Source organism: Narcine bancroftii, chromosome 6 (genome assembly GCF_036971445.1).
Source record: "Narcine bancroftii isolate sNarBan1 chromosome 6, sNarBan1.hap1, whole genome shotgun sequence".
NCBI classification, from domain to species: domain Eukaryota; kingdom Metazoa; phylum Chordata; class Chondrichthyes; order Torpediniformes; family Narcinidae; genus Narcine; species Narcine bancroftii.
The window spans coordinates 219,789,118-219,816,476 of record NC_091474.1 but is presented as its reverse complement, the minus strand read 5'-3'; the positions used below and the strand labels follow the sequence as shown (position 1 = coordinate 219,816,476).

The 27,359-nt window shown below is 40.4% G+C and overlaps 1 protein-coding gene across 4 annotated transcripts in view; it reads left to right on the top strand.

Moving 5' to 3' along the window:
* hace1 (HECT domain and ankyrin repeat containing E3 ubiquitin protein ligase 1) overlaps positions 1-27,359 on the top strand; it is a 90,506-nt gene that overhangs the window by 32,123 nt on the left and 31,024 nt on the right. For 3 of the 4 annotated variants that reach the window (XR_011340725.1, XM_069887459.1, XM_069887461.1), the window contains exons 9-16: positions 237-338; positions 13,311-13,417; positions 15,768-16,014; positions 17,277-17,623; positions 19,777-19,845; positions 19,925-20,012; positions 20,534-20,645; positions 26,471-26,568. Coding sequence is in view for 3 of the 4 variants with exons in the window: in XM_069887459.1 (XP_069743560.1) it covers positions 237-338; positions 13,311-13,417; positions 15,768-16,014; positions 17,277-17,623; positions 19,777-19,845; positions 19,925-20,012; positions 20,534-20,645; positions 26,471-26,568 (1,170 nt within the window). In the remaining variant the exon portion in view is untranslated. The remainder of the gene's footprint in view (positions 1-236; positions 339-13,310; positions 13,418-15,767; positions 16,015-17,276; positions 17,624-19,776; positions 19,846-19,924; positions 20,013-20,533; positions 20,646-26,470; positions 26,569-27,359) is intronic. The other variant, XM_069887460.1, reaches the window with a different exon arrangement.

Genomic DNA, 27,359 nt, shown 5'->3' with positions numbered 1-27,359 from the left:
ATCTGATGCTGGCATTGAGCTGATTTTGCTTTCACACTAGGCACTTTAAAGGCCGATTGGTGGTTAATTCCTGGGATCTTTGCAAGTGTGAAAGGGGCTATTGATGTGGTTGTTAGGGGGTCAGCCATATTGTCTATTGGTATGCCATTGCACAATCCCTTGCCCTTGTACAGGTGTCTGCTTGATTTGTTAGCAAGTTTGTCAAAAATAATGCTGTGATGCTTTTACCATTTTAGGGTGGGTATGGAGAGACGTGTGAAATTTTAATCCAGCATCATCCAAGACTCTTTCAAACTCTTATCCAGATGACACAGAATGAGGATATCAAGGAAAACATGGTAATGATTCATATTTAACTAAATTCGTGCGCTTGGCTATTTGTTTTAAATGTACTTGTGTAACTTGTAGGGGAGATGGGAATATGATCAATTGCAGTCATATTTGTTCCAGGCTTTGCCATTTGTGCACTCAATTCTTCAAAAAGCTGATATTTTGGAGAGAATATTGCTTTTTTTAATATAATGTTGGTAAATGCATTTAAGTTTCATGGTAGTGGTAATTTTGAATAGTTTTGCCTATGGGGGGGCGGGGGGGGGGATTGGTCCTATTAAAGAACAATGTGGTCACATTTGTATGCAGCAAGAGGAGATGGGTGAGGTTCTTAATGTATTTTAATCCATGTTTATCATGGGCAAAGTTACGGAAACTCAGGAATTCATAGACCAGAATAGTGATGTCTTGAAATCTATCTACATTACAAAAGAGCAGGTGATGGTGGCTAATTTCCAAATGTATCCTTGATCATTATGGGAAGAAATAGCTGCATCCCTGGCAGAGATATTTGTATCATTGTTAGCTGTGTGTGAGGTACTGGAAGGTGGCTCATTTATTTGAAAAAGAGTACAAAGAACAAGCTAGGGAAATATAGTGGTGGGCAGGTTTATGGAGGGGACTTGGAGAGATAGAACATGGGCTGCCTGTTCTTACAACAGGATCTGGATCATCAGGGGAAAATGCACTGAGGGAAGATGGAATTTAATGTACACAAATGTGAGGTATTGGATTTTGGGAAGTTATACCAGGGCAGGACTTGCACAGGAAATGTCAGGACACTCTCATTGGAGAGTAGCGACGTGGGTAAGTCAGGTAGACAGGGTAGTGAAGGTTTTGTTTGGTACACTTGTCTTCATTAGTTAGGGCATTATTGATAACCGTTGGGACAAATGCACAAGCCATTGACGAGACTATTTTTGAAGTATTGTGTGCAGTCTGGTCACCTGCCAGAAGCTGGAAAGGATGCAGAAAAGATGCACAAGGATGTTGGCTGGACTGGAGAGCTTGAGTTGTAGGGAGAAACTGGATAGGATGGGACTTTCCCTTGGAGTGCAAGAGAAAAACAATCTTATTTCCAGGGCAGGAAAGTCTAAAACTCGAGTGATGATTATAAAAGTTTATTGTCCTGTACATTGTACAATGCACATGTACACCAAAATTCTTACTTGCTGCAGCTGAACAGGTATTTTGTATATATTTTAAAAAAAAACTACAAAAGCAACAGATAAATTACTACAATGGTATACTTAATGGAAGTAAAAAGAAACAATAATTATAAAGCAATAGATGATGCACATTCCTAGTTATCAGTGCAAAAAAGTGACTTTGCAATAGTGCATGTTTTTGGTGTTGGAGCAGTCTATGATTAATATCACCAGGGGGGAGGTTCAAGAGCCTGACAGTTGTTGGAAAGAACAAAGAGGTGGTGATCTTCTGCCTGGAACGGAGAAGTTAGAAGTGGCTGTGATCAGGGTGATGGGGTCCTTTATGATGTTGACTGCCTTCTTGAGGCAGCACTTTACATAGATGCATTCAGTGGATGTGAAGTTGGAGCCTGTGATGGACCTTTGTTAACTTTTGCAGTCCTGGGCATTTAAATTCCCAAACCAGGCTGTGATGCGACTAGTCGGTATACTTTTCACAGTGCTCTTGTAGAAGTTTGATAGAGTATTCAATGGCATGCTAAATTTCATCAGACCCTTTAGAAAGTGTTGACTTTTCTTCATGGTTGCCATGATATGCTGGCTCCAGGAGAGGTCTTCTGAAATATGGACTCCCAGGAACTTCAAGGTTCTAACCTTCTCCACCTTAATCCCATCAATGCAGACGGCTACACAATCCATCAGCAGCTCCTTCCTAAAAATTAAACAAAAACTACTTGATCTTGGTGATGTTGAGAGCAAGATAGTTATTCTGTCATCACTCAGTATCGAAATGCTGGAAGAACTCAGCTCCAGTTCAGTCATCACCCAAGAATTTCTCAACGTCCATCATTTCCAGTTATTCAACCAACAGTGATGGTCAGTGAATTTATGAATTGAGTTGGTGCTGAATTTGACTACCCACTCAAAAGTCGGGACCAAGCACGCAACCTTGGGGTGCATTTTAGGTGAGGGAAAAGATGTAAAGGGCACTTAATAGACACAATTTTTTCATGAGTGTGGTGGGTATGTGGAATTAACTCCCAGAGGGAGTGGTAAAAGGAGGGAACAATTACCGTGCATAAAAGCATAGGTATATTAATAGGAAGGATTTGGATATGGACAAATGCCATCTACAAATTTACCGATGACACCATGGTTGTTGGCAGAATCACAGACAACTATAAGATAGCATACAGGAGTGAGATAGATCAACTAGTTGAGTGTGTCACAACCACAACCTTGCACTCAACATGAGCAAAACTAAGGAACCATCAGAAAGGAGGTACAGGAGCCTGAAGATGCACACACAACATTAGAAAAACGGCTACTTACTCTCTGCCATCAGATTGCACAATGAACCTAGAGACACTGCCTCACTTTTTTTCTCTTTTGCACTAATGATTTTTTTAAAATCTTGTATTTTCTGTGGATTTCCTCATTTTTAAAATTGATTTTATGCATTTTTAAAATGATTTCCGTGTTTTTATTCCTTTGTTTGGCAACACTGCTTCTTGGACAGCTGTGACTGCATCACTGCTAGCTCACTTCTCCCTTCCACATCATTGTTTAGATCGATGATGCATGAACGGTGCGCCACAGAGAGGTGGTCCGTGCAGGTGCAGGCTTGCTTGCGTGAGCCCGGCTACGGGGCCAGTGCAAGTGAGTCGACACATGAAAGTCGCTCAGAATCTGCCTTTGAGGCAGCAGTAGAAGCAGCTCCATTTAGGTAACTGCAGCATTTTGAAACTAGTAATTTGGTGTACATTTTCAAAAAATTTCCAAATGGGGGTGCCTCCCCCAACTCCCCTGCAAATGGCGCTGCATCCTCTTGACGTCTGCTGTATTCCTCGCTCAAGTGCTCAGCTCTTTTCCTCTCTTTGTGTGCCTGATCTACGAAGCTGTAATTATAGCAATTGTTACATGCCTTCATAATAATAAAACCTGATTCTGAAATTCAAGCAAATAATAGCTCAGATATGCAACAGCCACCATAAATGAATTGGGCCAAAGGTCGGAGATCTTAAGGCGATTTGTAACACCAGCTTAATTAATTATAAATGTGACGCTTTAACCGATTTATTATTCTACTGTGTTGGAATTTTGTACTGAAGTGTATCACTTTAAATTATATTAGCTTTTGTCTTAAAAATGGAAAAATTGATTGTGCTTGCAATAGGTATTTATCTTTTCATTCACTTGCATGTAAACTGAGGATTACTGGAGTTGTCCTCAGTTTGTGAAACTTTCCACTTTTTCTGCTTGCATATTCTTTAGATGTTTTAATTCGTTAACAAGAGACTTGTTAAAACTTCACCTGATGAAAAACTCATTTTAGGAATTTTTCAACATGAAAATTGTATCAAAGGAAAAGAGTAGGCTACTCAACCCCTCAAACATTCTTGCTATTGAAAATAATCATGGCTGCTCTGTCCCCATCCTCATCTTTTCCATGCCAGTTCTCCTTAGCACTTACTTCCTTGGTCATCTAAAAAAATTATCTTCCATTCTCCAGCATTGAGAATTTCAGAAATTCACTGATCAGAAATCTGTGGGAGTTAGTTAGTTCACAATGAAGTTAGTACTCAAATTTTAAATGAACACCTCTTGTTTGAGATTCTCTAGCTCATGAGGTTTTTGGGAGGGAGGGAGGGAGGGATGGATTGTTTATATACCACATGTATTGCCTTATATGCATAACTCATTATTAATTAAATGTATTGTGATTTTAAAATTTCGATAAAACAGTCCAAAACATCTTGTCATTTACCCTGTTACACTTGTTCAGGACCCTGTACATTTCAATAGATCACCGCTCATTTTTCTGAATTCCAAAGAATATGGATCTAATTTTTTCAGCTGCGAATTGGCAATGTGAATCTCTTTATACTGCTTCCAATGCAAATGTATTCTTTCTTATTGGACAAAAGTTTTTGTACTGAAATCCAGGTGTGGCCATGTGTAATTATAATACTTCCCCATTCTGAACTTCAACTTTCTTGCAATAAAGACTATTATATCATTTACCATCCTGAACTTTTTGAACCTGTATGTAAACTTATAAATACAAATTCTTTGTTCTTGGATCATCTGTAGTCTTTCACTGTTTAGATATATCTGCCTTTAGATTTACTTAACAGATGCATAATTTCATGCTTGTCAATCTTTAACACTTTGTTCTGATTTCATCTATTCACTGAGCCCTTTTACAGAACCCCACCATAGCATGTCGTACTACTTATTTTACTGCCATTGTCAAACTAGGATATTTTGTATTCTGCCATTGCCTCAATGTCATTAACATAAATAACAATTGATGGCCAACAACGTGGAGCCCTCCATGTTTCCAGCCGAAAAAGATGTCTATTCTGATTCTGTCATCTATGTGGCAACCAATTTTCTATTCATGCCAATGCACTTGTCTGAATTCCACATGCTCTTACCTTGTGTAATAGTCTTTTATATGGGAGTCTGTCAAATGCTTTCTGTAAGTCCAAATGCACCTGATCTACTGGGCTCCATGTAGCAACTCTACTTGGTGCATCTTCAAAAAGCTCTGGTAGGCTTATCCAAAGGATTTTTTAAAAATTAAAATCCTCTGTTAAACTCCCAGACACACTGAACAACTTCTATGCCTGCTTTCAGGTGAAAAACTAAGTTGCAGCGAAGAAGACTGCTTCTCCTCCAAATGACGAGATGTTGTGTCTTGGAGTGGCTGACGTGAAGAGAGAGTTAAGCAAGGGCAATTCGCGGAAAGCTGCTGGACCAGATTACGTTCCCAGCAGAGTGCTCAGGGGATGTGCAGCTCACCGCATATCCTCACTGACATCTCCCTGAGAAGTGCTGTGGTCCCAATGTGCTTCAAAGCCTCCACCATTGTCTTTGTGCCAAAGAAGTTGTCTGCGTCCTGCCTCCATATCTACCAAGCTTTTGCACTCCATCGTCATGAAGTGCTTCAAGAGGCTCGTCATAGGGCATATCACGCTCCTGTTTCCCCCGTCACTCGACCTTCTGCAGGTCGCATACGAACCAACCGCTCTAAGGATGACGCCTTTGCCACTACCCTCCATCTAGCCCTCACCCACCTGGAAAACAAGGGCTCGTGTGTTCATATTGAAGTGCCAGTTGATGAAGTAGACAAAGACGATGTGGTCAAACAATAATCATGACTTATTAGCAGAAACTCATGGTACAATAATGAAAGACAATAGATGCATATACAGTTCTATCCAAGGGGAGTGTCCTCAACAATAGAGATAATGTACAGCCAATGTTAGTACAGCAAGGCTTGCCAAGGGTGGGGGGGGGGGAGACAGGCAGCTTGGCAGACATTCACCACAATCTCCCCCCGGCAGAAGAAGGGTTAAAATCCAAAGGACAGCTGCTAGGAAAGATTGAAGCAAGTGATACATGGATACCATGTTTGGCCTTGAGATACCCTAACAGCCAAAATACGCCATTATCTAGCAAGCAATTGGAATATAATGAGATGTTTTATGAATGTCAGCCTATCAGGTTTTTTACGAATTCTGGTGCTTTGTCTCAAAACAGGTGGCTCCTTTACAACCTTGGGAACTGGTACAGGTCCTGGGTCAGTAGTGTGGGAAGGAATGACTTCTGGACCCGCTCCAGAATCACCAACGTGAGGCAGTGGAGCCTCAGCATGGCCATCTGAAAGCTGACTAGGGGTCACAGTCTGGGGAGGTGAGTCCAACCTCTCTGGCTCACTTTGAGTAGGGGTGCGAGGAAGGAGCGAACCAGGCAAGGCCAGATCTCAGGGGTACAGTGTCAGTACTCCCGTCTGGAAATCTAACATGTGCATAATTGTGGTTAGTATGCAGTAGCTGAACTGGTTGGATTAGGGGGTCTGTTTTACTCGCCCGAGTGTGGCTCTTCAGCAGCACGGTTCCAGGCTGAGATAAACAGGCTGGCCAGTCCATCACAGTTCCTGATTTCCTAGGAAAGGCAAACATACGTTTATGAGGTGTTTGATTTGTTGCAGTACACAATAAAGACCAAATAGAATGTAGTGCCTCAGGTAGCACCTCCTGCCACCGGGTTACAGGGTAACCATGTGTTTTTAAAGCAAGATTATCAGTCTTCCAGACTGTAGCATTAGCCCTTTCAACCTGCCTATTGCCCTGCAGGTTGTAGCTCGTGGTACGGCTGGTGACAATTCCTTTTTGTAGCAGGGCTCGCCACAGTTCAGCGCTCATGAATGCTGAGCCTCTATCGGTATTAATGTAATTGGGAAAACCAAAAATGCTGAAAATTCTGTCGTGACTTAATGACAGACGTTGACAAGTCGTCAGGGGAGGGTATCGCAAAGGCAAACCTAGAATGTTTGTCAATTACAGTAAGGAAATACATTTTTGTTGTTGGAAGGTAATGGCCCTTTAAAATCTAAGCTAATCCTCTCAAAAGGTCGGGTTGCCTTGATGAGAGTGGCCTCTGGAGCTTTGAAGTATTGTGGTTTGCATTCTGTGCAAACGGGACAGCTTTTAGTCAGTTTCCTGACTTCTTCCAGAGAGTAAGGAAGGTTGTTAGCCCTTATGTAGTGGAAGAATCTCATGACTCCTGGGTGGCTTAGTCTGCTATGAATCTCTTTTAGCCCCTCCAGCTGAGCACCAGCAGCAGATCGTGACAATGCGTCAGAGGGATCATTTAACCTGCCCGGTCTGTACTGCACGTCATAATTATAAGTTGAGATTTCTATTTGCCAGCGTGCCATCTTATTGTTCTTGATTTTACTTTTGTGTTTAGTACTGAACATGTAGGCTACAGATTTCTGATCAGTGACAAGAGTAAATTTTCTGCTGGCTAGAAAGTGTCTCCAGTAGGGAACAGCTTCAATAATAGCCTGGGCTTATTTTTCAATGGCAGGATGTTTAAGTTCAGGTCTGCGTAACGTGCGGGAGAAGAATGACACAGGTCTGCCCTTTTGATTAACGGTTCCTGCCAAGACACAATCTAAGGCATCAGTTACCACTTGGAATGGGACATCCTCGTCAATGAATGAGAGTGCAGCTTTGGCAATATCAGCTTTAATTCTCTCAAAAGCCGTCAAGGCCATTGGAGAGAGAGAGGAAAAGATTTAGTGTCAAACAGAGGGCGTGCCTTTGTGGCGTAGTCCCGAGCCCATTTGCAGTAGTAGGAAAAGAATCCCATACATCTTTTAAGGGCTTTTGCTGAGTTTGGGGGTGGTAACTCCTTAAGGGGGGGGCCATTCTTTCCGGGTCGGGGCGGATTTCGCCCTTGCGGACAATGTAGCCCAGAATGGGTAGCTCTGTTGCATTGAACACACATTTGCCCTCGTTAAATGTAAGGTTGAGTTTTTTAGCTGTTGCTAAAAATTTCTTTAAGTTGTGTCGTGCTCAGCCTGTGATTTCCCACAGATAGTGACATTATCCAGATAGGGAAATGTACCCTGTAACTCGTACGTCCTAACAATCTTATCCATTTCCCTCTGAAACACTGACACACCATTAGTGACTCCAAAAGGTACCCTTTTAAACTGGTATAAACCCCCTCCCATGAGCCTCAAAGGCTGTATATGATTATTCCTTTTTTTTAATGGGGATTTGGTGGTAAGCTGCTTTGAGGTTGATGGTGGAGTATACTTTGAATTCCGCTATCTGATTAACCATTTCATTGATGCGTGGCAGGGGGTAGGCATCCAGGTTAGTGTAACGGTTGATTGTCTGGCTGTAGTCAATAGACAGTCATTTCTTTGTGTGATTTTTCACAACTACCACCTGGGCTCGCCACTGACTCTTACTGGGTTCAATTACTCCCTCTTTAAGCAATCTCTGGGTCTCATCTTTGATAAACTCACGATCCTCTTTGCTGTAAGAACGGCTCTTAGTGGCAATTGGCTGACACTCGGGTGATAAATCACTGAAAAGGGAGGGAGCTTTGATCTTTAATGTGGACAGACCGCAGTAACTAGCGCAGGGGATGGTAAGTGTAGGTAGTGGCCCACCAAAATTTAACACTACACTGTTCATCTGAGATTGAATATTTAACCCCAGTACCACAGGGGCGCAGAGCTCCGGCATAATAAAGAGCCACACATCAGTCAGGCAATGTCCCTGCAAATTTAAAGTAACTTTACACTTGTCCCGTACAGTTTTTGTAAGTTCACTACAAGCCATCGATATCTTTCGGTTTGCTGGATATCTCCACAAATTTAACGCTCTGGCAATCGTGGATGTAGCTGTCAGCACACCCCAAGTCTATTAGACAACCAAGAGTCTCACCATTCACCTCCCCCTTCATAGTCAACCATTCCAGTCCATAACATCCCCCAAGCTTTGGAGTCAATTGGGCTATCATAGGGGATCTCACCTTGCCATCACTTGAAGTCGATTCAGCCTGCTTGTCTGAAGATTCCCCCTTTTCACAGTTGTATTCCCTTCCTGCAGATCCAGGACGCATTTTCTTGGTGATTCTCTTCTTATCAGTGGGAATACTTTTCGCCTTGCACGCTTTAGCAAAGTGGCTGAGTTTCCTACAATAGCTGCAGGTAGCAAATCGAACCAGGCACTTCTGTCTGGGGTGCCAGCTCTTATCACAGAAGTAGCATTTTTCAGGAGTTTGCCTTTTTCTTTCCTTCGGGGTTCCAGCATTCCTGGATGTTTCCTTTTCAGTTTCTAGCATTTCACTGGAACGCATGGCACTTCTCAGTGTTTTGGCTAGAGTGACTGCCCTGTCGTTAGGTTAAGGGCTCCGTCTCCAGCAGCCTCTGTCGGATGTAACTGGAGTCAATCCCGTTGTCTAAAGCATCCAGCTTCAAGGCATTGCGGTATTGTTGCACGTTGACTACCCTGACATCACATTCATATGCCAGTGAGTCGAGAGCCATTGCATGGGCCGCATCACTTTCCCTGGGTTTCTGACATCTAGTCAGCAACTGGTGTCGAGCAAGCACCACATTCCGTGGCGCTGCATAGTAAGCAGACAGACGTTCCCGGGCTATAGCCAGAGTGGTAGCTCCTTGCGTCGTAATGGTGAAAGGGACCTCACCCAGCAGAGAGTTCAGGTGGCCCCACTGTATTGCCTCATCGACCACATTGTTTCGAGCCATGTAGTAATCGAAACAAGCAATCCAGTGGTTGAAAATTTCTCTGGTCCTCGGGGCACACTAGTTGATTATCAGGTGCTCTGGCCTGAGGGCTGCATCCATTTCTGCTAATAAAATTGAAGTGTCAGTTGATGAAGTAGGCAAAGACGATGTGGTCAAATAATAATCATGGCTTTTATTAGCAGAAACTCGTAGTACAATAATGAAAGACAATAGGTGCATATACAGTTATACCCAAGGGGAGTGTCCTTAACAGTAGAGATAATGCACAGCCAATGTTAGTACAGCAAGGCCCGCCAGAGGGGTGGGGGGGGGGGGTGGGGGGAGACAGGCAGCTTGGCAGACATTCACAACACAAATGCTGTTTATTGACTTCAGCTCAGCATTCAACAAAATCATGCCACAGTACCTGATAATAAGTTGAGCTTGCTGGGTCTAAAAAAAATCCTTCCTCTGCAATTGGTTTCTTGGCTTCCTGTCGGGGAAACCTCAGGCAGCATCTCCAAGTCCATCACACTGAGCACAGGGATTTCCCCAAGGCTGTGTGCTGTTCACTCTCCTGACCCACGAATGTGCAGCTAAACACAGTTTGAACTATATCAAATTTGCTGATAACACAACTGTGGTGGACCTGATCAGTAAGAATGAGGAGTCAGCGTACAAAGATGAGGTGCAGTTGTTAACGGACTGGTGCACAGCCAACAATGTGTATCTGAATGTTAAAAAAACAAAAGAGATGGTTGTCATCTTCAGTTTTGGTCACCAAATTATAGGAAAGATATAAACAAAATAGAGAGAGTGCAGAGAAGGTTCACGAGAATGTTGACAGGATTTCAGGGTCTGAGTTACAGGGAAAGGTTGTGCAGACTGGGGCTTTTTTCTCTGGAGCGTAGAAGATTGAGAGGGGACTTGATAGAGGTGTTTAAGATTTTAAAAGGGACAGACAGAGTAAATGTGGATAGGCTTTTTCAATTAAGAAAGGGGGAGATTCAAACTAGAGGTCATGGTTTAAGATTGAAGGGGGAAAATTATAAGTGGAACATGAGGGGAAATTTCTTTACGCAGAGGGTGGTGGGGATGTGGAATGAGCTTCCGGCAGACGTGGTCGAGGCGGGATCATTGGTTACATTTAAGGAAAGACTGGATCGTTACATGGATAGGAGGGGACTGCAGGGGTATGGACCGGGTGCTTGTCAGTGGGACTAGGAGGGTGGGGATTTGCTACGGCATGGACTAGTAGGGCTGAACTGGCCTGTTCTGTGCTGTAAGTGGTTATATGGTTATAAGAGGGCCTGGGGGGAACCATGCTCCGCTAACCATTGATGGGTCGTCAAGAGTATCAAGTTCCTTGGAGTGCACTTGTTGGAGAACCTCACATGGTCCCTTACCACAACTCCATAGCCAAGAAAGCTCAGCAGGGCCTCTACTTTCCTGCGAAGGCTGAGGTAATTTCATTTCCCACTCTCCATCCTAGCTACATTCTACAGAGGATCTATCAAGAGCATCCTGTGCAACTGGGTCACTGCCTGGTTTGGAAGCTGTACCTCCTCGGACCGCAAGACCCAGTAGAGGATAGTGAAATTGGCAGAAAAGATCATTGGGGGCTCTTTTCCTACCGTGAAGGTTATTTACAACACTCAATGCAGGCAAAAGGTAATAAACATTTTGAAGAATTCTACACATCCATCAAGTAAACTGTTCTCCCTTCTGCCATGTGGTAGGAGGTGCTTGGGCCCTTACGTCCAGATTAGGCAACAGCTTTTTCCCTAAAGCCGTCAGACATGTGAACTCCAAGAACAATTGGGGATAGGGTACCGTGGACTGTTACTGTATAAGTCTTAAGTGTTGAACTTCTATACTAATTTGTATTTGTGTAAATATGCTCCGTGGTCCTGGAGAAACACATCTCGTATTTACCATGCGAGTGTGGTATGAGTGATAAATAAAGGTGACATGACTAGGTTTGGTTACATTCAGTTTCTCTGAATAACCAGCTATTTATTCCATAACTGTTAACTCCAGCTTTTCGCATGAATGTTAAGCTGACAGGCTCATACTTTGTTTTTTTCGCTTTGTCTTCTTGCCTTGAACAATGGGTCACATTTGCAGTTAATTGATTCTCTGATGCTTTCAGCTTTGGGAAACCTTAATGCCTTCACTATCTATATAGCATTTCTTTTAATACACTCTGATGAAGCCACTGGGACCCGGGAGCTTGTCTATCTTTAATCCCATGAGTTTATATAATGCCATATCCCTTGATAGGTGCTTGTCAAAGTTCTTTTAACTTGAACTAATTTTAACAGTTTCTGGTGGCTATTCAGAAAACATTATTGTTAGAATTTTGGACAACTGCATTGACTGCAAATGGTTAGCATAGCGGATAGCGCAACACTGTTACAGCACCAGTGACCCAGGTGCGAAACCGGCGCTATCTGTTAGGAGTTTGTACTGTTACGAACTAACAACCTTTTTAATTATTTTTGGGATTGAAGGAACTTTGTTAGTACTACACAGGAACAGCAATGGAAAATTCACCAGACAATGGTAAATTCAAAAGAATTAAACTATTAACAACATAACATCTCTAAACTAACATAGATCTAAACGTAACCCTACTATGTGCAAATGTAAATGTGTATGTATATATAATTAAAGTCCCACTCTGAAAAGTCAATCTTTAAAAGTTCAGCATCGTTTTAGTCTTGCTTTAAGGTCTTAAATTCTGAGTTCAGAAATAATTATAAAGTGCTTTTAAACATCTCATCTTCAGGTCTCTTTACTCACAATGAATTCACAAAACCAGACAAGGGTTAAACAAATGTGGTCATCTTCTTCCATGATGAAGTCACAAACCAGACGAGGGTTGAATGAAGTGGCCATGCAAAAATAGACCCAGAAGAAATCTGTCCTCTTTTCCAAAAATACAGCGAAATGGTCTTCCTTGTTTCAAAAGCCACTGATTCTGTGTTCCCCTTTCCCCAGGAGTAACATACCACATCACCAATTCTGGTTACTGTAACTCAACCCTGTCTTTCACAAGGTTTCAACCCCAGTGTCACAGCAGTTTTGACTTCTGCTCTCCAAACTGAACTCTTCAAAAAAAAACCCAAAGGTCTGAATTTGGTAATGTATTTCTCCAAATCATGTGACTGTTGCATCATCAGTGAGGTGAGACCTAATTCTTGGAAACCACATGACCATCAGTTTTATTTCTACCAAAATTCTGTTCCTTTTTAAAACATTCCATAGCCACAAAAACCTCTGTACAAGAAACTTAAGTGGCTTGGATTAAAAACAGATGATTTCCTTCAGCAGTTCTTGAATAATTAAGACGCATTTGAAATCCATTGGTTCCATCTGTCCAAGATGCTGCAACTCCAAGAATGAACTCTCTGAAAACAATGATTCTCTATAAATGTGCTGTGACCTGTGTGTGATCCTGCACCAGCCCACAACCAAGAATACAGATACAGTACTTCAACTCTATACTTTACCAAGACATGCGTATATGTAAGAAATATAGTTTAACATTAAATTAAATATTAACATAAATCTATTGCAGTACGTACTCCCCGTATCTGCTTGGGTTTCCTCCAGGTGCTTTTGTTTCCTCCCACCCTTCAAAATGTAGCATTTGGGGTGTAATTGGGCAGCTTGGGCTTATGGGCCAGAAGAGCCTGTTACCATGATGTATGTCCAAATTTTAAACTAAAAATTTTTTTAAACCAGTTGTTCTCTTTTGCATTTAGCTGCGTCAGATTCTTGAGCACTTGTGCCCTCAGAATGAGAACCAGTATCAAAAGATCCTCATCAGTCTTGCTGAAGTAGCTACAACAAATGGCCACAAGTTGCTGAGGTGAGTTGAGTTACTTATTCTATCAGAAGATATTTTCATTTTGATTCTTATTTTCATAGTTCAGCCATAAAATTTGAATGGTCTAATTAATGCATAAACAAATATTTTTTAAAAACTGCATGCATGTCTGTGATTGTGGTATTCAGATTTCACTGATCAAGGCCAAAATCCTGGGATGTCTAAAGTAATAAAAGAGCAAAGTTCTGTTTACATACATTTCTAGATTAAAAAGCACTTTGACTTGAGGGGTGGCACAGTTAACGTAGCAGTTAGTGTAATGCTGTTACAGTACCTGCGACCCAGGTTCAAATCCAGTGTTTTCTGTAAGGAGTTTGTACATTCTGTGCTCACCTGGGTTTCCTTTGGGTGTTCTGGTTTCCTCTCGCCATTCAAAATGTACCAGAGTTGTCGGTCAATTAGGTGTAATTGAGCAGCGCGGGCATATGGGCCAAAAAAAAAGGCCTGTTACCATGTGGTATGTCTAAATATAAATTTATTAAATAATCATGAAGAAATTGTGAGAATGGATTATAGAAAATGTTTTGTGAAGTAAACAGTTTCTATAAAAATGTACGAAAGATGGAATATTTAGTTATTCAAGAGTTTCCCTACTTACAATGGTCTGACTTACGATTTTTAAAAAGTTACGATAGTTCAAATCCCTACTTTCAATTTCGAATTCTGATCTGTTCCTGTGTTTATGATATGTGGTACGCTACTCTCTCACATCCTCACCATCCAGCAATTAATTTTAGTTCAATGCTTCAAACATTCTTCATGCCCAGTGTGCTTTAAGATGTGTACGTTAATGTTTTTTTCAGTGTGCAATAAAGGTATTCTGTGACAGTATATAGATATGTTTTTGGGAGATAAATTGGGAAAGGTTTGTTAGAGTAGGTCAGGTACAAACACTTTAAAACAGATCTTATTTAAAATACTGGAGCTCTGCCCCATGCTAGACATATCGACTCCACAGCTTTTGCAAGAACTTTGAAGAGTGCTCAAGAGACTTCACTAATGGATTGTTGTTTACAAATGGCAACAGATGAAAGATCTTGTTGGAGCTGCAGATTGTCTGGAAAAGAACTTGTTCTAAGAGGGTCATGTGGTTTTGCAAGCAGAGAGTGTCAAACAGGCTCTCTCTGAGAGAGAGAGAGAGAGACACACACACACACACACACACACACACACACAGATCATTTCCACAGTGTTACAGCTAGCAGAAGCAGCTAGGACTGGAATAGGACAAGCTGGCAAGCTTGTGGAAAGCCCTATTTGAAAGATTGCCTGGTCAAAGCTTTTGTGATTCATGCAAGAGGAGAGAACAGGCTGTCTAATGTTTCACTTGGAATAACAGAAAAAGCAACTTTGTAGTGACTGGAAAGAAAGAGCTTGTCATCTGGAGAACCCTGAAGAGGCAAGTTTCGTCAGCAAGACACTGAGGTGACTGATGGAAGTACATCATTTGTGGATGTCTTGGAACAACAAATCTCTCTCTGAAAACTGACAAGAACCTTTCTGAGAGGCAACCATTTACCTTTCAAGCACCAAAGTCTGGTGAACTTTATAAATGTTAACTTCTGTGCACAGTGTAAGAATTGCCTGCAACCAATGAACTTGGAAGAATGAGAAGTGAGATTGGACTGTGAACCATAGAACTATTCTGAACTTACACACACATTATAGACGTGCATTTAGAATCAGAAGGGGGTTAAGTTGGGTTAAGTAAGTCAGTAGTGATAGGTTAAAGTTTGATTCTGTTTTCATGTTTAAAGATAATTAAAAGAAACTTTTGTTTAAGTAACCATTTGTCTTGGTGAATATCTATTGCTGCTAGGTTTTGAGGTCCCCTAGGCTTGTAACAATTCAAAATTTAATTATAAAAAAAATGGTTGTTGTGGTATTCTTTTTCAACATACAAATGTTTCAACTTAACGATGGGTTTGCTGGAGTGCATCCCCATTGTAAGTTGAGCACCTGTAGGTATGAATGAACAACAGTAAAGGTATCTGAACATTTCTGGTATGCATGTATAAATTTATAAATGGGGAAAACTGACACAGTCATGGGAAGAACTTACAAACTCCTTATAGACAGCATGGGATTCGAATCACCGGTCTCAATCGCTGCAGCTGTAACAGTATTGTGCTACCATGCTACGCTGACAGTACAGCCCTATTTGAGTTTGTTGTATGTAGATCATTGTTGCATGGGACATAAAGAACACAAAGCTTTTATTTTAATTTATTTTAAACAAATGTTGACATTTGTTTGGACTTGATAGCTTCCATTCTGTGATAATTGAAGTATTTAAATTGCTGATAAGATAATTATTTTTTTCCCCCCTCAGTATATCAAGTATCTATGAAGCTCAGATGAAGCGTCTTTTAAAGATAGTGCGAATATTCTGTCATGTATTTCGGCTAGGCCCATCCTCTCCCAGTAATGGAAGTGACATGGCTTACAATGGAAATAAAACTCCAAGAAGTCAAGTTTTCAAGGTCAGAAAATTGTATGACGTTATTAGGAAGATTGAAGTAAAAGAGATGAATTTCACAAACCATGCAAACATTAATCAGACATCTCTTGAAAAAGAAGTAAGTTTGGTTAACAGAGTTTGTACATGTTTACATGCCCATATGAAGCATAAAATCTTCTTTAAATAACTTTTCTTTCCCTCACATGGGATATGCTGCCAAATTCTGCTGGTTTCTTAAAGATCTAATTAATTTTAATGCATGAAAAAAAAACCATTTTTAAACCTCTTAATTTTCTTAAAGTTTTGAAGCAGTTTTCCAGTTGAAATATTTCACCTGAAGTATTGTTTTTCTCATGTTCATAAAGTTGTTTTGTTATATTTTGTTCTTTGTATATTGGGGGCGGATTTCCTTTTCCCTGAGATCGCAGGCTTGGACCATGCTGCTTATTTTACCTTGATCTCTGGAATAGACCTCATTTTGGAACTTAGCTGCCAGCACTTGACAGGGGGTCAAAGAAAAACACTTGGTACAAACGCTGTTGATTTACAAAAAGTAACTGGCTCTCCACCCTCTCTATGTTTCTCATAATCTTGTATACCTCTAAGTCCCTTCTTGTCCTTTTTCCCTCCAAAAATAAAAATCGAAGCTCAGTCGACCTTCAATTGTTGAACATTACTATTTTTGAATATTAATAAGATGTTAAAAAGGTACCAATATTTGCTATGTGCAAGTCCTTATAGATGCGTATTTCTTTCCACTCATTAAGCTTACCTATTAATCTTGTAGATGGATGGTAAATGAGTAATATTGCACACTAATTACATTTGGCATCATGGTTGTGTAAAATTGTGGAAGAGTCAAACTTTTAAGTTAAAATCTTCCAAGGTGACTTGCATTTATAACACCAGGATGTTGTGGGCATTGGGAAAGTGGGCAAACATTGCTGGAAAGCCAAAGGACTTCTTAAAAAGTTTGTCAAAGGTAAGCTTTAAAGAAAATATTTTTCCTACTTTTCCCTTTTTTCCTCCCTCAGTTTACTGCCATTTTCATCCCTTTGGTTTGCTCTTAAGTTCATGACCCGAATTTACTTGATATTTAATATTAAAAATCCCCACATGAGCTATTTAAACCCTAGAGCATTTCATCTGCCGAGCACTGTGGATATTTGTGTTTCTGCTGTAGCATTTCTATAAGTGAAAGTTGCAACAATCTGCTCTGGGCAAGACTGAAATATTGACAGTAAATAGAATTAAATACTGTGCCTGGGAGCTCTCAATAGGGAGAAGGCAAGACTTTTACCGTTTATAAATTCTATTGGATTTTCAGAAAACTTCAAAAATAAAAATGCCATTTTTACAGTTCACTTTTTGCTTTTACAGCCATTAGAACTATTGTGGCGTTCACTGGACGAGTGGTTAGTACTTATTGCTACGGAACTGAAGAAAAATCAAGAAGATTCCAAAATTGATACCCAAAATATAGCCTCCATTTTACTGAAGCAGAGAGCCCAAGAAAAGAACACAGTCGTAAACTCTCAGGCCCTTGAAAATGTAAGAAAGGAAGTCTTGGAAAATCAACATGCCAACTCGGGGAGCCAGGAAGCTGGCAGTGACCAGATACAGGATGCCAATTCAGATGGTTTGGATGTAATTTCCATGACAGCAAACCGACTGAGTGCTGTGATTCAGGCCTTTTATATGTGTTGCTCCTGTCAGATGCCACAGGGGTGAGAAGTTGGGTTATTTTTGGTCATAGACTTTCCTTCATTCTCTCTAGTCTTGAACATGAAATGTATTATATCAAATCATTCTTCAGCTACATAGAAAGAGAGTAGCCAAAGTTGGTTCTTTCAGAATATGAGACTTGGGAAATTAAAAGCAAATTGAGAAATTTAAGGTATTTAAATACTTATTTGCTTTTGTGCAGCAGACAATATTAATAGATCCAAATGATAATAATAATTATTATAATCAAGGACCATTTGAGAACTTGAAAGAATTTTTAGCACCTGAAGAAAAGTTGTAAACAAGCTAACGGGGCTAAATGTTGATCAATCTCAGTCATGATGGTATGCATCCCAGGGCCTTAAAGGGAATTGGTACATTGGTTGAGATCTTGCAAAGTTCTTTATATTTTCATGAGCTATCAGGGGATCATGCATGTGGTGCAACTATTCAAGAAGGAGAGACAGAAGGCATGAAACCATAGGCCACTTAGCCTAGCATTTGCCATTAAGAAAACACAGGAATATATTTTAGAGGTGATGGTAGGACATTTAGAAAATCATAAGGTGAACTAGAAGAGTCGATCAACATGGTTTTTATGAGATTGAAATAGCATTTGACAAATTTTCTAGAGTTCTTTGTGGATTTAATAAATGGTAGATAAAGGAACAGTTAGATTTAAAATATTTGGATACCCAGAAGGCATTTGATATAGTGCCATACCAGATTTGAATGATGAGTTGAGAGCAATAGATTGTTATGGGTAGGGACTTGTCAGCCACAAACGAGCCTGCAGCTGACGTGGACTTTTACCCCCTCCATAAATCTTCGTCCGCGAAGCCAAGCCGAAGAAGAAAGAAGAAGTGGTTATTTAACAGAAAATAGTAGGGATAAATGGGTCATTTTGAGTTTGTTAATTGGAAATTAGTGCACTAACACTTGAATTAGCACAGGATATGATTATTTATCAATATTGATGATTTGAATGAAGGGACTTGAATGTACATCAACATTTGTTGATGACAGGACGAAGTTGAAAGAGGGAACAGATGTTACTGGAGCACAAGATTCTAAGGGAAATTTATTCTGTGGATGTTGAGAAGATGTTTCCCCTAGAGGGAGTACTGTGTCTAGGGTTTGGGATATAGTTTCAGAACAGGTGGGCTCCTATTTCAGACAAACATTTAGTAAAATCTTCTGAAGCTGATAAAGATCTTTTTTTAAAAAAGTGTTCTATTTCCAAAAGATGTGGTGGGAGAGTCCTTAAATGTTTTCAAAGTGGAAATTGACAGATACTTGAACTACAATGGAGTTGAAGGTTATGGAGAGAGAGCACAAAGTGATGCCAAGCCCAAACTCAGATCAAAATCTGATTGAATGGTGGAACAGACATAAAGGCAGATTGAGCAACTCCTGATCCTATTTCTTCTTTATTCCCTTGTATCATAATTAATGTCCAGTGAGGATAATTTAAAAAAAAAACACACATTTCAGTCTTAGAACAAAAACAAAATAATGGAAGCTCTTTGACTAGATTTCCTGTATCTGCAGAATTTTAATTTTTTTTAATTTTTAGGCAACATTTGAACTTAAATCCAATATATATCTAGTTATTTAGAATTGATGTGTAGAAGTGAGGAATGTTATAGTGGAGTAAATGCTGATGGTAGAATTGTTAACTGAAAATTCACTTAGAAAGTTGTTTTGAGAGCATTCTATGTGGAAGTTCTAAAGAGTTTAAGAAGCTGTTTTGAAAATTGAATAAGCATGGAGGAGAGCCACAAGATGGTGGTCTGAGGATGAACCTCAGTCACAAAGTTGTAAAGGCCTCAGGAATAGTGTTCCTGTGAGTATCTAATCATTTGGTGGTGTGAGTGTCTGAATGATCAGACATTACAACTGAGAAGAAATGCTCTTCTGCAGGTTATTGCATGCACCAAAGATATTCAACTAGATCATGTTTCATCTCTCTTGCACTTGATAGAAATTCACCGCGTCTGTATAGCTTCCAGTGCCCATTGGTGGTATTGCTTCAATCATGCTGTTTGAACGTTTTTCATTGTTTCCAGATGTCTTTGAAAACAAGAAATGAAAATGAAAAATGAAAATGCAAGCCTTTATATTGATATCTTGTATCTATGTTTTGTATTTACAGAATGACATCACCTCGCTTCATCGAATTTGTGTGCAAGCACGATGAAGTTTTGAAATGTTTTGTGACAAGGTGAGCAGATGCTTTCAGGTGTCTTTGTTGATTACTTTATTGTCGTTACCTTTTTTTTAAAATTTTGTTTTTGTTACAGAAACCCTATAATAATATTTGACCACTTTCACTTTCTTCTGGAGTGCCCAGAGTTGATGTCAAGATTCATGCACATCATCAAAGCGCAGGTATTAGTTAATTTCTCGAAGTAAAAGTGACCTTCAAGTTCTGAGTAAATTTATAAAGTTTAAAGGTTTTATTAAGTCCATTTTCTGATCTTCGTTAAATGGCCGATTTGTGATGGCTATTATTCTGGGAGAGTTTAGAAGATTGAGATAATAATTCCAATCCATTGAATTAACCACCTGACCCCCAATAATGAGTAATTTGTATTTCTGAAGAAGGCAAGATTTGGTTTCGGTGAAATTATAAATTTCGTGACTGAAGATGGAAGGAAATGGCCTCCATTAATAGAATTTTCTTGTGTTCTTTCTCATCTTTGCCTTTTTCAGTATCGCCTCCAGTTGTGAGATAGGTTTCTTTTTATTCTGATTGAGTAATAAGGAATAAATGAGGTCCAGTGTTAGGTGACCAGAAATTAAAAGAGGTGGCCCTCCTGTTATAATCTCAGGGTTCTGACCCATTGCCTTTTTTCTCTTGTTTTGAAACAGAGAATCAGTATTAATTTATATTTTTCATTCTCCTCTAGCCCTTCAAAGATAGATGTGAGTGGTTCTATGACCATCTTCATGCTAATGATCCTGATCCTGACATGGTGCACAGGCCTGTGAATGAAAAGGATATCCTGCTTGTTCACAGAGGTATATAGATATTTAGTTTGGCTATAGTAATTATTTTTAATTTGAAAATATTTTAAAAAACGTTTTGTTCAGATGAAGATGGAATGGCTAATAATTCCTGTGACTTGGAGCTTGTTAGTGTAACAGAATGTTTTAAACCTTTAGAAGCCATTAAATGAAATAAAATCTAAAGAAAAATTACTGATTCAAGTTTTCCTTCAATATGATGAAAAGATTCTTTGGCTCATCAAAATTACAGCATGATAGAGGGAATGATCTTTAAAAATTAAATGGCATCTGCTAACAGTTTTACTTTTACAGGTGCCCAACCTTTTAACTGGGATTCCAAACACTTTTTTTTGGTAGATGACATGACACATAAGTAGCATTAATTTCCCATAATAAATTTTCGGCTTTTAGAGGGAGCCCCCAACCCCCTCCCCCACCCCAGTCCTGTTGCCCCTGCCACTGTGGGCGCCCTCTCTTACCTTTGGTGGAAAGGTGACTCTTGGCCCCCCCACCAGCACCTGGTGGGAGGGAAGCAGGCAGCAACTGGCTCAGTGTGGGAGCAAAGGCTGGCTTCCTTGCCCATATCACCTATGCAGCTGGAACCGCTTTGGCCATTGTTCCTGCATTAAGCCATTGCCACAATCCATTGCGGCGCTCTGTCGACTCTGGGCTTGGCAGCACCGCACCCCTGCTGCCACGTCAGGAGTTAGATGTGATGGGAGGCGGGCCATGGACAGCGCTGCACTGCTGGGGTGTGCCTGAGGGCCAGCCTGACGATCTGGTGGAGCACCCGAAAGCCGCTGACGCTCCACCATCCAGATGGTCTGCTCCTCTTGCAGCTCCATGCTTCATAGCCAGCCTTCTGCCAGCCAGCTTGGGTGCCGGCTCAGAGCAGCTGATGCTGGCTGGCTTTTTGGCCGAGCTCTTGGGCCATCCATCACGTCTGACCTCCACCTGATCAAGACACTGGTTGGGAGCCTCCTGTATGGCACACGTCGAACCACAGGTCAGCACCCCGCCCTCCCCCTGGCACTCAGTCTGGCTTAGAGTGCAAAATAGTTGGGGGGGGGGGGTGTGGATTGAAAGAGAACCAATGACGGCTGGTGGGGCGGGGGGGTAGAAATGGACGACGGGCTAGGAGCTAGGCATTTGCTAAAATGGTCCAAAATCAAAATGATTCCGAAATCTGGAGGATTCTGAACAACAGCAGGTGTCCATTCCTGACAATGCCAGGAAAAAGGTTGGGCACCTATACTACAAATGGGCAAATTTGTTTGTGTTCTACAGATGGAAAAGTGTGGATAAGGTTATCCCCAAACAAAATTCCAAGTTCACATTTATTGTCAGTAGCTAATACTTAATAGCAAATACAACCCTGAGATTCTTTTTCCAGCGGACAGGGCTGAATTTCTGCTTGTGGTAGTGTAAACTGTACTCAAGGAAAAGATGTAGAGACAAAAGAAATTAATGTCAACAAATTGCAAATGCAGGAAGTAATAAATAATGTGCAAAGTAAAAGTCATTAAATGTGTCTTAGAGTTCTTAAGAGTCCTGTTGTTTAGGAATTTGATGGTGGAGGGGGTAGCAACTTTTCTTTGCACCTGGTGGTTTGAGTCTTGTGGCACCTATACTACTTTCCTGATGGTAGCAGTGAGAACAGAGCATGTTCTGGATAGTGTGGATTGGATCTTTGATGATTGCTGCTGCTCTCCAATGGCAGTGTTCATGTAGATTTTCTCCATGGTGGGGAGAGTTTTACCCATGATGTACTGGGCTTCTCTCCACTACCTTTTGCAGGGGTTTCTGCTTGGAGGTCTTGGTGCCCCTGTATCGGGCTGTGATGCAGATAGTCAGCACACTTTCAACTGCACATCTGTAGAAGTTTGCCAAGGTTTCTGATGTCATAACGTATCTCCACAAACTCCTGTGGAAGTAGAGGCACTGACATGTTTCCTTCATGATGATCATGGCATGTTGGGTGCAGGAAAGGTCCTCCAAGATAGTGACTCACAGGACTTTAAATTTCCTTACCCTCTCCACCTCTATTTCCCACACCCCCCCCCCCCCCGCCCCCCCGTCCACCAAACTATCACTAGTTCATACACGTTTGGTTTTCTCTTCCTTAAGTCTACAATCAGCTCCTTGGTTTTGGTGATATTGAGTGAGAAGTTGTTAGCACACTATTCAGCCAAGTTCTCGATCTTCCTCCTGTATGCTGAGCGATCGGCCATTTTTTTATGTTGCCCACTACCATGGTATCGTCAGCAAATTAATAGATGGTGTTGTTGTAACAAGCCATGTAGTCTTAGATGTAAAGAAAGTAGAGGAAAGGGATAAGTATGCAGCCCTGTGCTGCTCTCGTGCTGATGGAAATTGTGGAGGAAATGTTCTTGCTAATTTGCACTGATTGGCTTTGCAGGTGATGAAATCCAGGATCCAGTTACACAGTGGGGTACTGAAACCCAGGTCTTGGAGTTTGCTGATCAATTTCAAGGGGATGATGGGTGTTGAATGCCAAACTGTAGTCACTAAAGAGCATTCTGATGTATGTATCTTTGCTGTCCAGGTATTCTAGGGTTTTGTGTAGATCCAGTGAGATGTTGTCTGCAGTAAACCTGTTGCTATGGTAATCAGGTTGGAATTCATGTTGCTGCTCGTAGGAGCTGATGTGCTTCAACGCTAGCCTCTCAAAACACCATCTCTGTAGATGTGAGTGCCACTGGTCGGCAGTAATTTAGGCAGGTTTCCACACTTCTTGAGTATGATTGATGCCTGTTTGAGGCAGGTGGGTACCATATCCTGTCGGAGTGAGATGTTGAATATATTCATGAATACATTGGCCAGTTGGTCAGCACAAGTTTTCAGTGCTCGGCCAGATACTGTATCCGGACTGAATGCTTTCCTTGGATAAGTTCTCCTGAAGGCAGCCAGCATGTTATCTTAGGATAGTGACATTGGAGGATCATCAGGGACATAGGGTTGTGCAGTGGTTCTTCCTTGTTCTGGTGATCAAATCGGGCTTAGAAGGCATTGAGCTCATGTGGGAGTGGTGTTGCTGTCTTTAACTGGACTGGTTTATTGCAGGTTGTCATTTATGCTCTGCTTCAGCTGTCGGGTATACTTAGACGTTTCCATGTTCATCTGAAATCTCTTTGCCCGAGAGGGATGGATTTCCCTTGGTCATACCTGCTCCTGCGTTCTGGTTCTATGGACTATAATACCTATGATCCGCTCTCAGCAGTTTCTTGATTTAATTGTTCATCCAGGGCTTCTGTTTGGGAAAAATCCTGAATTATTTGGTAGGTGCACACCTGTCCTCTGCTGTTTTTATAAAGTCCATTATGCCCTGGCGTAATCATTCAGGTTCTCAGCTGTAACCATTCTTCAGCCTCCCACAGCCAAATCCTGGCTATCCTGATATTTGGATTTCTCTTTTAGGCAGAGTTTGTATGCAGGCAGTAGAAATAAGACAGGACCTTAGGCAGCTATTGTGATCCATTGATGATCATTGTCCAATTTCCTATTAATAAGGATCCTTATCCGGGAGTGGGGCCTCAATCAGCAGAAAGCCCAGTCTGTGCCAAGAGAAGAATATAGCATCGCCCAGCAGGTCACAAAAGAACAGAGGAAAAATGTTAAAGTAATAGAGACTTCAGTGATTTCATACAAGAGCTTTTAAAGAAATGGCCACTTCTATTTGACTAATGTTTGCTTGATGCAACTGCCCCATTGTTGTGATTGGGGATTATAATGGGAAGAGTAGAAATGGGATTCTTTGCCCTTCCTGTATCTTTCTTTTTATGAAAGATTAAGTGGCAGGAAAAATATTATTCCCTTTGTATTAACATGCATCTCCATTTTTGATCCAGTAAATGGTTCATCAATCTAATAGAAGTTTATGAATTCTCTATCAAGGGGATTGGAGTTGATGAATATGTTTGAAGTCTAAGATTTTTGTATGACTGGGAAATTGAGATTCACAGGGATCATGTGAGAAACTTGTCCTTGAGACCAAAATGAATTTGGCCAATTTTTGGTGGGCCTCCTCTCAGATGTATACGGCAAGGTATTTCTTATTTCTTGGTGTATGTTGGCTGATGAATTCCAACATGTTGCATCTTTGAAAATAAAACAAATAAAATGCAATGTCTGAAGTCTCAAATGCTGGAAACATTCTGATTAAAGAGAAATGGTGTTAGCACTTTAGGTTGAAGGAGAGGGAAACTGGAAAACAAATTTACTATAAGTTGTAGAGGAAGGGGTGGTGGCGAAGGACAGAAAGGATAAAGGGAATGTCACTGATAGGATGAGGTTGCTGCAAAATTTTCAGTGATTAATAAAATATAGAAAGCAAAATAAAAATGGGAGAAAAAGGAAGATGAATGCTTTTGGATCACCTTGTATTTAAAATCTGAAAATGTAATTAAAATATTTTGCATGAAAAAATAGTTTACAATTAAGATTAAAGTGGATACATATCATTGGTTTAGCATGTTCCAACTTGATTTGTTTACTGCTTGTTGGTTGGTACACCAACACAATGCTATTTAATATATTTAAATATTCTGCTGAACGATTATGTACCCATTATGTACTTGGCAAAGCATGGAGTTTCTAATCTTTTTGCTTTTTAACTGTTTTAAGAGTTTTATATCATAGAAATGGGTGCTTTGGCTCTCTGTATCTATGTAGGATATTGTCTCTATTAGTTCTATTAGTTCCATATCCCCTTAATCCCTTGCTCATTCAAGTACCTGTTCCTGTCTCCATCACGAACTCTGGCAGCTTATTGCAGAAACCAAATACAATTTGTGTGATAAATATACCCTTCTGATCTCATTCAAAATCTCTTCCTCTTACTTTAAACCAATGCTCTCTAGTAGAAACATCCTCACCATGGGGAACTGAATCTGGTTATTTACCCTAACTATGCCGCTCATAATTTTATATCTCATCACATCATAGCTTCCTTTATTCCAGGGAAACAAAAGACCCAGCATATCCATTCACTCCTTTATAACTCAACACCTCCAATCTATTTTCCTTGATTTAAATTAATTTGATTCTTATGGCCCTCATAGGGGAACAGTGATTTACTCGAGTATTCTTGGCCTATCCAATCCCTTCACATTTTCCACTGACCTTTGGCAACTTGTGCGATGGCTTCATTCTTAAACCCTTGCTACAGAAACCTTTCCTCTCCATCAATTTATCTGATTGGCTTTAACCCTGCTTCCACTTGCAACTGAGTTCTTTGTTGTTGGAAGTTGTTGCCTGTCATGGAAATAGTAGCTTGCATATGCATCACGAAAAAAATCCAACTTGTAGGATTTTTAAAATGAATAACACAGATCAACATTTAGAAGTCTAATTTGAATTTGCTGTATCACGTAGATTTTCACATTTTGTATTTCCTCACTGTGGGAGGTCATTTGGTCTTTGCATCTGTGCTGGCTCTCCAACTAATTCCTTCAATCCCATTCCCCTTTAAGTGAACGTAATGACAAAGAAAAATATTGAAAGGTTATTCTATGCGATTTGAGCAGATGCTTGTGGAGAGTTGCCTTGGTCAGTGAATTGGTAATCCAATTTCCCTTGCTGGGGAAAAAAAAATTGGTAATAGAAGTTGGAAAATGTTCTTGTAGCATAATTGTTTGCTTTGAATTGACTGATTAGAAAAGAGAAAATAGTACGGTACCAAGTTTCTGTTATGAATTCTGGGACTAATTTGTGCAAGGGAGATCACATCCACCAATTTTCATGATAGTTCATCTTAATCATATCGATCTCCTTGCTCTTTGGAAAAGGCAATAATAACTTTGGTTTTCATTTTGTAGATTCAATTTTCCAGAGTAGCTGTGAGGTTGTTTCAAAAGCAAGTTATGAAAAATTGAAACAAGGTGTGGCTGTGCGTTTTCACGGAGAAGAAGGGATGGTATGTATTATTTCCCTTTCAGAGTGGTTTGAAATAGTTTCTGACACCTATGTTCCACATCTAAGTTTTCATCAAGATTTTTAAAACACATTTTGATCACTTGGATTGAAATAATTTTGTCAAGTGAAATTGCAATATTTAAAACTATATACTGTTAATGTCTTCAATTATTTTGTTACCATAGAATTTCACGCACAAATTTCTGAAGCACATTGAGGAACTTAATGTATTTAATCAGTTCATTTTCATCCTTGTTTTCAATATTATGGCTGAAGTATTTGCTTGTTAAATTGAACAGCACAGAAGTAAACCCCTTGGTTAGACCATGAGATGTAGGAGCATAATTAGCCTATTCAGCCCACATTCTCAATCATTTAAATTGTGGTGATGTTCTTCCTCTTAACCCCATTCTCCTGTCTTTGGCAATGAATTCCACAGATTCTTCATCATCTGGCTGAAGAAATTTCTCCACATCTCTTCTGGTTCACCATGTGCATGCTAACCATCAAATATCTATGGATATTAAGCATGTAATTCAAAGCCTTCTGTTGCCGTGTGATTCAAGACTTGTCTATAGACTAAAATGTTGAGAACATCAGCCACCCCTTCAGGCAGTTTGTTCATGTTTCCTACCTCTTGCTACCATCCCCTTCTTTAGATCCTCTCTGAACTGTTTACTCAACAAGTGCCCTTTGAATTTAGATATTTTTGCTATAAGAAAAAGGTTTTTTTTTAACTATCAAAGTACTTAGTTTTGTACATCTTGAAGGTCAGATAGTTTACATTCTGTT